Source organism: Podarcis raffonei, chromosome 5, assembly GCF_027172205.1.
Source record: "Podarcis raffonei isolate rPodRaf1 chromosome 5, rPodRaf1.pri, whole genome shotgun sequence".
Classification (NCBI taxonomy): domain Eukaryota; kingdom Metazoa; phylum Chordata; class Lepidosauria; order Squamata; family Lacertidae; genus Podarcis; species Podarcis raffonei.
The window spans coordinates 33,309,452-33,321,708 of record NC_070606.1 but is presented as its reverse complement, the minus strand read 5'-3'; the positions used below and the strand labels follow the sequence as shown (position 1 = coordinate 33,321,708).

Sequence of the window (12,257 nt, the reverse complement as noted above, 5' to 3'; positions counted from 1 at the left end):
GTAGTCTCATGCGTCTGTATATGCTGCAGATAACTCTTCCTCTTTTTTGCTTCATTAGAAAATTAAGAGTGCATTAAAATGTGAAAATTAATAAGCATTGTCCATCTAAGCTTTTACACTGAGCAGACAACTTGTACTGAAGGTCAAGGAACATTTATATTTATTATAAGTTATTTTTATACAAACCACAGATTTCTTTCTCAGAGGAAAGCTATGGTTGCCTTAACAACATCAGAATAACAGCAATTATAATCAAAATTCATAAAAATATCATGCCAGATAACGTGGAAAATAAATCTAACACAAATAAGTTGAATTCAAGATGCCTGCTTGAACAGAAAATATATAGCTTGCCTTTTGAAAGAATAAAAGTTTGAATACAAGTGTACAAGTTTAATTTGCCCTGGCAGATGTCTCAGGGGACTAAGTTTTCTCATCAAAGCATCACAGTAAAAAAGGACCCTGCCCTTACTGATTTTACTTCTCAGGTAGCTCCTGCTACTTGCAGCTTGTGGGTTTGTCCCTTTGTTAGTGTCAGTATTTTTATATAGCACAATCAGAGTGCCTAACACTTTACAGAACAGATGAGGCAGGTTCCTTCTCTGATGAGCTTACAATATAAAGTTCAGTGGAAGACAGGGCTGGAGAAATAGGGGTGAGCATGGAGGCAATGTGCTATTGTGTTGGTTTCACTTATTTAGGTTAAGTTGCAGGCTGATTTCCATTAGGGTCCTCAAACTGTTAAAGCAGGAAGGACAAAGCATGTTTAAGACAACTAAAAGCTAACGGAAGTTGCTGTGAACAAAGGAGCATATAATTCTAGTACCATATAAATCAAAAGCAGTGAATGTAATGATATATGCCCAAATAAAGTCAGAAAGATGGAAAGCACAATTTGATCAAGGCTTTAATTATTGAGTAAATCAAGTACTGTACAGTGGTACCTCAGGTTACAGACGCTTCAGGTTACAGACGTGTCAGGTTACAGACGCTTCAGGTTACAGACTCCGCTAACCCAGAAATAGTACCTTGGGTTAAGAACTTTGCTTCAGGATGAGAACAGAAATCGCACAACGGTGGCAGCAGGAGGCTCCATTAGCTAAACTGTTATCTCAAGTTAAGAACAGTTTCAGGTTAAGAATGGACCTGCAGAACAAATTAAGTTCTTAACCCGAGGTACCACTGTACTTGTATTATATCCTCAAATTAAATTTCCAAATTAGAACAAACAAAGCCATGACCAGCTTTAGTCCCTTGAAAAAGACTATTCCATTGATTGTATTGCAACAATTGATTATTGCCTTCTGAAATGTTTCTGAATAATGACCACCAGGTGGACATACCATAACAAATTGTCATATGTAAACTTCTATGAAAAGACTGCTTAATGGTTGGGGAATGAATATTGAAGTTCTGGTGCTCAAAGAAGGCAATAAATCTGATTAGAACAATTGCTGTCCAATTAGCCTGTTAGACAGACAACAGCTCAAGACTCCACCAGTTTCTTTACCAGTAAGTTGCAAGATTGGGCCAATTTAAACAACATAAGTAATTTCAAAAGAGCTGGTGGTGTTCAGGAAAGAGAATGATCAGTGTTTTGTACTAAATCACCCAATTAGCAGATATACTAAATATACAAAAAACCACAATCATTTGTAGCTTTTCATGATGTGCCTCCGCCGCTTGTCAGGATCAACTGAAATAAACTGTTGTTGAAATTATGGAGCAGAAACACAGGTTGTTGTTGGCCTTCATTACAAAAATCATACAGATACTGCAAATGCCATATAATCAGATTTGGGGATACATATCACAAATGGTTATTTGATGGGTGTCATCAAATTAGGTCACAGCTTTAATTATTTGGAGGTTGAATTTTCAGAGAGAGGTACCTACAATTAAGTATAGGGTGGGTATTCAGTAGGGAGTGCCTTCTAAATAAGGCACTCTCAGTTCCTCAGTGAAATCTCCCTCGTCTCATATTAGAACTCACATTCTGCCTCCGTTATTTGCAGCCAAGATCTCCATCCTCCCCTTTCTGCTTGTAGGCAAGGGTAACAGGTAAAGAGGAGCAGAGGCAGTTTATGGTAGTGTGACCTATGTAGTTGCACTGGGAACCACAATGCAGGGAGCGCCACAACAATGCTGTAGAAGGCAGGGGGCACCAAATTTTAGTGTCACACAGGGCACTGCTGAAATCTGAGAACCCAAAGTCTGCTACTGAAGGGGAGTGGTGGAATTGCTTGCCTGTTTAAGTCTTCTATCAAGTACTCACCTTTAAGAGTGTTAAAAATGCCTTGATATCTTCACACGTTATCCTTTCTTTTGTTAAAAGTAAAAGAAAATCTCATCTGTTGAAGTATATATGAGGAAGCGAAGATCTGGGGTTTGATGGTGATAGAAGAACTGGAAATGATCTTGGCCACAATTTTCAAAAGTTCTGTACTTAGTACTCTCCTGATACATTGGATAGAGACAGGATTTACGCCTGAAGTTTTTGTAATGCCATTTTTTTATGTATTGCTGTAAATTTCGAAATGGATAAAAACACATTACCAAGAAAATATTTCCTGGGGGGGAAAGAATAAATCTGGAAATAGCTCTAGATCCAAGTACAAACCTAAAATGCAGATAATTTAATATTGGTTCCCAGAATCTAAGCAAATGGAGCCCAGACCAGGGCAAATAAAATAAAAAAATTAAATAGGCAGAAGGCTCATTTATCTAATCAAGCCATAGATTCTATGTAACACTGCCCCATGGTTTATTTAGCATTATGTGAATGGTCAGAAGTGAGTGTTGGGCTTGTGACCTACTCAACCCCTCTTTCGTTGGTGCAGTTGTGAGGAAGAGCTTAGTGGTATCCACTTACTGGTTTAAACTAATAAGAGTCTTTCATTTTATCTGAAATGGGAACTCTAGTTAGTTTAAACTGTGGTTCGATGAAATGAGACATCATCACAAACTGGTTTGAAAGTGTCTTGCTGCAATTAATAAACCATAGTTTAAACTCACAGCAGTTAGTAATTTTGGGCCATAACAACAAACTGTAGTTACTTTAAATTAGGAATCAGATGTTTCCAATCTTCTTGCTGCCTTTGGAGAAATCACCTTTAAAATGAGTTTACTGAGACAGGGTTTCCTTTATATACAATAGATGAGCTTACTGTGCACATGGGGCTAGGTTTGAAATACAGTGGTACCTCTGGTTAAGAACTTAATTTGTTCTGGAGGTCCGTTCTTAACCTGAAACTGTTCTTAACCTGAGGTACCACTTTAGCTAATGGGGCCTCCCGCTGCCGCCGCACGATTTCTGTTCTCATCCTGAGGTAAAGTTCTTAACCCGAGGTACTACTTCCGGGTTAGCGGAGTCTGTAACCTGAAACGTTTGTAACCTGAGGTACCACTGTACTAAGCACAGTTTCTGGTAGATGGCATCTGACAGTTACTAAATCGCATGAGACTGCCATAAGTGAAAGTAGCCCCTGTTATAGATTGTTAACAGATTGTAAAAATGGCACTTCCAACTGGCTGGCTGGGTGGAAGTTCTTGGTCACTTGCTGGATGGAAAAGGTGGTCTTCCTGGCATCTCTCCCTAAACCTCTTTCAAGGGCTTATGGGCCTTGCTCAGTGGAGGAGGATGTGGAATGGAGGGCTGAGAGTGGAAGGGGGAATCCCAAAATCAGCAGAGGTACCTTCCATGCCATAGATTATATAAGCTACTATGATGATAAAGTTACTATGGTCTCCCGAGTTCTTTTAAATCATGAGTGAGGAATTGGTGGTTCTCCAGATTTGGTTGGACTACAACTATCACCATCCCTGACCATGAGCTATTTTGGCTGTTTTAAATGTAACTTCCATGTTGAAATAAGAATGTTCATGAAACTAGCATTTTTATTTGTAGTTATTTTTTCCTGTAATGTAAGTATGAAGAAAACATTGTTGGGGAAAACCTCAGCAGCCTTATTCTCAATTTTCTCTTTCCTTCAAATTTTAATTTCCTTCATCTGTTTCTAAGCCTTCAACCTTTAGTATTTCCCACTATATGGAACAATTATGGTTATTTATAGGGTTATAAAGGCTTGCCATTACTTTGGGTCCAGCAGAGGGCAGTGCTAGGAAGGCAGCAGTAGTGGATATCTGAAACTCAGTATTTTAAGAGTCTGATGCGCGACTCCTAAACATGAATGTGAAACAAATGATATTGGTTTAAATGGAATGTGCTTCCATTAAAAAAAAAAAAAGTTTCTTAGATGTTGGATAGTATATTCAGTTTTGAATATACTGCCCTTACCAGCCTCTCCAGGGAGTTCCTCAACAGCTTTGGGGAGGGAAAATGTGAGACTTAAGTGGCTCGACAAGAATTGGCTACCCAGACTTGCATGAGCAAAAATGCTTTCTGCCATTGTTGGGTGCAACCCATCAGCACACGCTGTCTCTTCTCAGTGCATTTACTTAGCTCCATAGTTCTGATGAACTTTTAGGCTGACTTTGATTCTGGGACATTTCTCATGATTCTGGGCAAATTATTCCTTGGCAAACGTGAGTAGTTATCCCACATCAAAAATAAATAATTGAACTTAAAATTGAATTGGAAATGGCTTGCGGGCGGGAAGGAAATAAACAACTACAGTCATATCTTGGGATAAATACGCTTCAGGTTGAGCGCTTTCGGGTTGTGCTCCACGGCGACCTGGAAGTAACAGAGCGCGTTACTTCCAGGTTTCGCCGCTCGCACATGCACAGATGGTCAAAATGACATCACACGCATGCACGGAAGCGACGAAACACGACACACAGATGCGCTGTCGTGTCTTACGCTCTGTTCGCATCCCGAGGTACCACTGTATCTGACTTTAAGAAGACATCTGAAGGCAGCCCTGTTAGGGAAGTTTTTAATGTTTGCTGTTTTATCACTTTATTATTATCAATAATATTCTGTTGGGAGCTGCCCAGAGTGGCTGGGGAAACCCAGCCAGATGAGCAGGGTATAAATATATTATTATTATTATTATTATTATTATTATTATTATTATTATTATTATTATAGTTAAGAGGTTTCTTTTTCAGAGCAGGCAAGTATCTAAGCTGAATTATAAGGGCTGTAAAAGCTAGAGCATCTTTTTAGCTTCTAGTGGAGTTCTAAATTCAATTTAGCATTTTAAGAGTGAGCCCCAGAGTACAACTCATCCTACAACAATATAAAAACTGTGACCCTAAGTACACACATTGAGAAGAGGCAGAATGCACTGGACTACTGGTTACTTCATACTTTAGTAATTTGATTGTACTTACGGATACATTGTGTTCTGTTTCTACCATATGTGCAGACCTATTACAGACAATTGCTTTTTAAATGAAATCTAACCACTATTTGCATAGATAATAATATCTAATTACATTGTCCTTCTGTTACATGAAGCAAGCTGAGTTTGCACCAATGTGTCCAGCTGAATTGAATGTTCGTCTTCTCTGAGGCATTAATAATAACAGTGATAGTATGGTACCAACATTATACATTGCATTTTATGGAATACAAGATGACTGCTTTAACTGTTTGGTGGCCATCAAAGATTTCATTGGGTTTATGCACACACAAGGCACAATCCCATAGATAGTAATAGAAAGTCATTGTACACATGTGGCTCTGAACCATTCCAATCACTTTATATCCCTTTGTTGCTTTATCACAATATAACTGATGCATTTACTGCTAGAAACTTACATCTAAGAAAGCTTAGAAAAAAATTGTGACAAGTATCTGAGAAGTAATCTAGTGTTAATGGTAGCTTTCCATTATTCTAATGTGGAGGCTCCAGTTTGTGTCAAGTTAAATGGTGAAAGAAAATAGAATTTAGATACAGTGGTACCTTGGGTTACATACGCTTCAGGTTACATACGCTTCAGGTTACACACTCCGCTAACCCAGAAATAGTACCTCGGGTTAAGAACTTTGCTTCAGGATAAGAACAGAAATCTGGCTCTGGCGGCACGGTGGCAGCGGGAGGCCCCATTAGCTAAAGTGGTGCTTCAGGTTAAGAACAGTTTCAGGTTAAGAACGGACCTCCGGAACGAATTAAGTACTTAACCCGAAGTACCACTGTATACAGCTTGTAAGTCTGGTTTAGTCCAGATTTTTGTGAGCGAACTTTCTTCTCTAACTTTGCTTTACTTAAGAGTTGTTCTAGATATGCTTCTGACTTGCTTTTTTATTATTGTTGTTGTTTCTGCTGCTGTTAGGATGCTCAAGTACAACAGGGGTTGTTTGAAGATATTGCTGGGTGCAGATGTGAAGGAAAAATCAATGCAATTCAATGGCACTGCATTGATTACTAAATAGTAAATTATGAACTGGGAGTTTGAACAAGTAATTTAAAGGCTCTTTTGTCTTAAAGCAGGCAAGCATCTAAGCAAAACAGCAAGGGCTCAGCAAGCTAGAGCAGCCTGTTGCAACTTTGCTGCAGGCTTTTCTTGGGAAAAGTCCACTCAGAAGCGTCATGGGGTTAAATTGTTAAGATTAAAACACATTTGCAGAACAATCCTAACCCCCAACCTCCACTGCTGGGATGCATTTAGGGGAGGATTTCCCTTCTGTTTGTCTCTGACCATCAACAATGTGAGTTGTTGACATGCTATGGCTAGTGGTGTTCCTGTTGGTAATAGTCAGTTTAAGGGCTCATATGGGGTGGAATGGCAGTGGAGAAGGTGGACCAGCCATGAATTTGCTGGACCCTGAACTGGTCCTGCAGCTAGGGAGGGACTTGATCCAGGTCTCTCTGCTGTTGTCACATGAAGCTGGCACAGCATAAATTAGGTGAAATACTCCTTCCCTTTTCTCCATGGCCAGTGTGAGCAGCAGAGCTTCAGATGTGGTGGCAGCTCTCCTTCTCTGTTCAGACTGCTGTTCCCTTGCCAGGAATTAAGATTGCGCCTTCAGGTAAGGAGTAAGATCCATTGAACTCAGTAGGTCTTACTTCTGGGTAAACCTACTTAGGATTGTTCTGTTTATACCAGGCATCCCCAAACTCGGTCCTCTAGATGCTTTGGGACTACAACTCCCATCATCCCTAGCTAGCAGGACCAGTGGTCAGGGTTGATGGGAGTTGTAGTCCCAAAACATCTGGAGGGCCGAGTTTGCCTATGCCCAATTTAGACCACAATCACTAGAGCTCTGAAAATGTAGTAAAAGATGAGAAGCAGTTGGTTTGATATTTGCAGATAATTTATAGGAGGGAGTTATGGATCTTCTCTGCTATTAATGGGGCTTCCTCCTGCGAAGCTAGTTCAGGTGTTTCCTAGTGATGTGCAGCATCAGAATAGGAAGCTGTCAGAGCATGTAAGATACCACTGATTCCTGGAAAGCTGTAGAGAAGAAATTCAGCTGATTAGGTTGCTGGTAACATGAAATCTCCTTTCCCCTCCCCCATGGGATTAGATTGACTATCCCTCTTTTCCTAAAAGCTGCTTATTTATTGTGTTAATATATTTTGTGCGCATCATATCTGTGAGCATTACAGAAATTAAAATGAACTGCTGTCAACAGTTGGAACATAACAAACCTGCCCCCTGCTGCCTCCCCAGCTTCTGAGGCTCCCTGTCTTCATTATGGACTAAATGGCTTCTGGGGCTTGTCCCATATTTGAAGAGAAAGCTCATAAGTACAACCACTTTGTCTTTGCAGTATATCCTAAATAAGCTTTCATGCAGAAGAGAATGAGGATCTTTTTCAGCTTTGTTTTTGTACCAGTTGGCAGAATGGAAAGAATGGGAGAGAGAGAGCTTTTGTTCTCAGCTGCTTTGAGCATTCCCGTTGAAAGGTGGAATTGATATTAACTGAATTGAATTGAATATTATCAATTTGGCCTCCTTTGTCTGTGAGGGCCTGGAAGGTAGCAGTGACGGTAGTAACGCTTTCCCAATAACATGGGCAGCATTGATAACGGATTCCTAGCTCTGTCTGCAGATTATTGCCCATGTTCAGTGAGTCTTGGAGTCTGAAGGATCATAACTGGAGTCATAAGATATGGAACAATACAATGGTTTCTTTAAAGCAGTCTTTGCCAACCTGGTTCTGTTCAGATGTTTTGGACTGTGACTCCCATCAGGCCTGTCCATCATCGCCTTGCTGTCTGAGGTTGATGGGAATTATAGTCCAAAACATCTTGGGGACACCAGGTTGGCATAGACTGCTGTGGAACTTTCTGTTTCTGGAAGATTTCAGCGAATGATTTAAAAGTTTCTGTGTATAAAGGTGGCTGACAAAACTCAAATTGGAGCAGTCTTTCTAAAAGCTTAGAAACAAGAAAAAGCCTTTGTCAAACTTCTACTATTCAGGGATCAAGACCTCTGCGTTCCTCATACTTGGATCTATTTTTACACTGAATAGATATGCTATAGTGATTCCTGACTCTTGGAGGATGTAGGGCCCTAAATCAATGTTCTTGGTCTTTCTTCCAGTTGGTATATTTCTTCCAGTTGGTACAGTTCATTCACTGTTGAAAATTAATTTCCCTGTGTAGATAGTGTTTAAAGCCCTAAACGACTTAGGCCCCAAATAGCTGAAAGACTGCCTCCTTCTCTACAGACCCTCTCAGGTGTTAAGATCGGGGGGGGGGGGGGTCCTGGTAGTTCTGCCACCCTCAGAAATTCAGGGGGCAGTGGCCTGGGGAAAGGGCATTCTCTCCGTGGCAACCCCTAAGGTGTGGAATTCCCTCTTCACAGAGATACATCTGGTGACTTCACTATACAGCTTTCAGTGAATGCTGATGACATGCCAATTCACCCCGGCCTTTGGCACCTGAAATGTGTGTTTCCACCCTATTCTGTGATTATTATTTATTTTTAACATTTTTTAATACCAAATTTTAAATTGTTGTTACTGTTGTGGGACCTGCTGATGAAGGGTTGGTAATACATTTAGTCATCATAATTCCAGGGTCTTGTGTGGCAGAGCCCCCTGCTACTCCAACGCTTCCTGCATCACCCGGTGTCTCCTGCCATGCACTGTCATCTGACACACATGCACCCCAGCCTTGCTGGTGCCACTCCTAGCCACGGCATATAGCTATTCCAGTGTGATGCATATTGCTAGCAGCTCCCATGTGTGCAGTGCATAGGCAGGCATCAAGCAAGATGAGAGTGAGGGTGTGTTGATTCTACAGCCTGCATCCCTGTATATGTGGCCGGGGAGTAGCAAATGATCTGCCACTTTGCTCCTTCAAATAAGACTTGCATAAGAAAGGGAATCATTAGCTGGCCTCCTGCTGTGCAGCATCACTTGGGTTTCTGAAATGTAAAAATTAACAATGTGGTTGAATGGAGACAAGACAATTACCTGTAGGGAAATTACCTTTTCTAAAGCAGCTATGAAGATAAGAGCTAACTGATTTTAAAATGCAGCAGCCATAAAAATGTAGGAAATTATGTTATGTAATTTGAATACGTTTATCTGGGCATTTTTTAGTTTGCTGGTTTTTTAAAAATAATATTTCCTATTTGTTGCTATTGCCATGTTATTATATGACTTTAATTTTGCATGTCACCCATTTTGAATTCTGATCATCAGACGTTCTACTTCAAAAATCTGGAGTTGGTTAATACCTTTCTCAGAAGCAAGCAAAACATCACAAAAAGTTATTGAGTTCTCGAGAATTCTTCTGTTAGGCAAGATGTTACACAAAATAGGGGATTGGGAGAGAAGGAAAAAGAAATAAAGTAAAATTGGGCTGGATGTTTAGCTATGAGATTACCTTGAAGACTCAGTTACAAGATGGAGATAGCAGTTGAATAAGTCTCCCTAAGACTTGGAGATAGCAGTTGAATAAGTCTCCCTAAGATGCTACAGGTACCTGGTTACAAATCTGTGAGATTGGAATAAAGAACCAATAGCTGCTCCACATTTTTTAGAACATAAAGCCTCGCTTGTAATAGAGATCTGCTCTATACCTTAAAAGTGTCACAGATTCCTAGATATGCAAAAGTAAAGAGAAACATGAATTTCTGATGTCACTCAATGAATTTCTCAATGTTTCTACAGGACTATGGTGTCAGTAGTAGCCTGTTCCAGAACCCTGCCAAGCTCCATCTGACTATTGGGACACTGGTACTCCTGAATGAACAGGAAATCCAGAAGGCCCAAGAACTCCTACAGAGGTGTAAAGAAGACTTTGTTGAGTGAGTAAATTGAAAGCACTTGGGATGCCATAATCCAGCTGCAGCACTCAAAAAGAAGTACTGGTTCTAGGGCCAGGGTAACTTAGAGGGGTGTGGGGTGTCCCAGCTTGCAGCAATCCAGAAAACCATTATTAGGAGTAAATGAAAAGCCTACACAAAGCAATACAAGGACCTAATTGCACTTTGTTCTTGATATAAACCATTTAGAAGCATCTCTTTGCTTGCAATCTTATTATAACCTAGCATTTTTCTCTCTCTTACAGTAGCTGGTTTTATTTGTACATGAACAAAGATTGATTCTCCCCTCCTGGAAGTGCATGAAAAATGTGATTGCCTTGGCACTTTTTCACTAGCAGAGCCTTTGGCAAATAGCTCCCCCCGCCCAATGGTCGTATATCCCTGAGATTAATTTCCGAAGCAAGTCGAAGGTAGAGAGTATTGAACTGTATTAAAAAAAAAGCTCTAATACAGTAGATCAGTGATTCTACAGTGCAGGAGTTGTCATAATCTGCTACACAAAACCATACTCTTTGAGCTGTAGAATTAGCAAGCTGTGAAACTATGAATCTCCCCCCCCCCCGATATTTTTTCCACTTCCAATAATTTTGCAAGGACTTTTTAGCAGAATGATTCTTAGCTTGCAGGGTGAGACCCGCAGATGAGCTTGCAAATGATGAGCATATTTTTTTAGCAGGTAAGCACATTGGTGGCAAATGCAAAGTGAGTTATGGCCAGGGGCTTGTCTCTGACCTTACCTTGGGCTTCAGAGGCACTTGAAATCAGGGAGGTGCTCAGAAGTGGCAAGAAGCCTTACTGTGCCCCTGAAGCCCAAAGCAAGGTCAGAGATGAGCCCCTGCCCATCTCTTACTTTACATTCCTTTTGTGACTGCAGGCTTGAGCCTCCCACCACTCTCTCCTAAGGAAAAGGTGGTTGATGGAGAGGGTTTGGCCCTGCTTTGCTGAGCTTCGGAGTCACTCTAATTACAGCAAAATTTCTCAATGCTCAGTGCCTCCAAGTGCAACGACAAATATTTTATCCATAGCAGGAGGATTGTTGGCAGTCACAAAACTGAACTGGCTTATTGAGGCCACTAAAAATTGAGGACTTCTGGACCCAGTTTTTGCATCACAGGACGCTTGTGTGTGTGTCACCAAGTTGACATTAGTGTGTGATGAGGACTTGGCAGCACAATGAGCAACGTGCTTTTCTAGATTGTTTGTTTAAATTGTCAGAGAAAAGGCCTTTGTCTGCGTTATTCAGGGAGCAGCTAGCTGCATGGATTCTGATACTATCCACAGAAATAGATAAAATTCTCATCCTTTGCTTTAATATTTGACAGTATTTGGCAGTTTATTATGTATGGAAAAGATGCTACAGTTGTTTGTACACTTTAACAGCTAAATATTACTAGCACTGTGCTGTATAGTATCTAGAAGTTGCTGCATGTAAAGCTTGGAATCTACATTAATAATGACAGGATTTAATTTTCCTCTATCTCAGTGAATCCCTGTGATGACCTCATATGAACTGACCCTCATATGATCATACAACATTCCATTTGATGGGACCATTAATACAGCCTGTGACACTCTATGTGGCAAAATAATCTGAATGTCTTCATTATAAGTTTCACAATGAGACATAAATCTGTTGGGGCTTAGGAGGCCTGGAGGCATTGCTCTGTATGATTCAATGTTCTATAGTGTAAGATTGTTGTGAGTTGAATCCATTGGGTTGTAGTCGGCTAACGTGCTCAGAGCAGAGGCACTGAAATTAATTGAACTAAGTTAGGTTTATATGATTCTAGAAACAGCAGAAACAAGGGCAAAAGTCAATAGTGATGAACAATCCAATCTGTCTTCTAGGGAAGAAAGGGTAGGTATTCTGGTGAATTTGCTGGGGACAGGATATAGTTGTGAATTCTGCCGATGATCATTTTATTTTGTATGATTTTCTGTTCAAAAAAGTATTCTCAAGCAGCATACAAAGGCTTAAAACAAAATAATGAAAATTAAAAATTAAATATGCATCAAACTACTGAAATAACAGCCGCACTAAAATATATAAATTTAATTGAAGT

At 40.2% G+C, this 12,257-nt stretch overlaps 1 protein-coding gene across 3 annotated transcripts in view; it reads left to right on the top strand.

Moving 5' to 3' along the window:
• Positions 1-12,257, top strand: part of ASCC1 (activating signal cointegrator 1 complex subunit 1) — a 48,583-nt gene that overhangs the window by 9,947 nt on the left and 26,379 nt on the right. For all 3 annotated transcript variants that reach the window (XM_053388548.1, XM_053388547.1, XM_053388549.1), the window contains exon 6: positions 10,040-10,176. In XM_053388548.1, the coding sequence (XP_053244523.1) occupies positions 10,040-10,176 (137 nt within the window). The remainder of the gene's footprint in view (positions 1-10,039; positions 10,177-12,257) is intronic.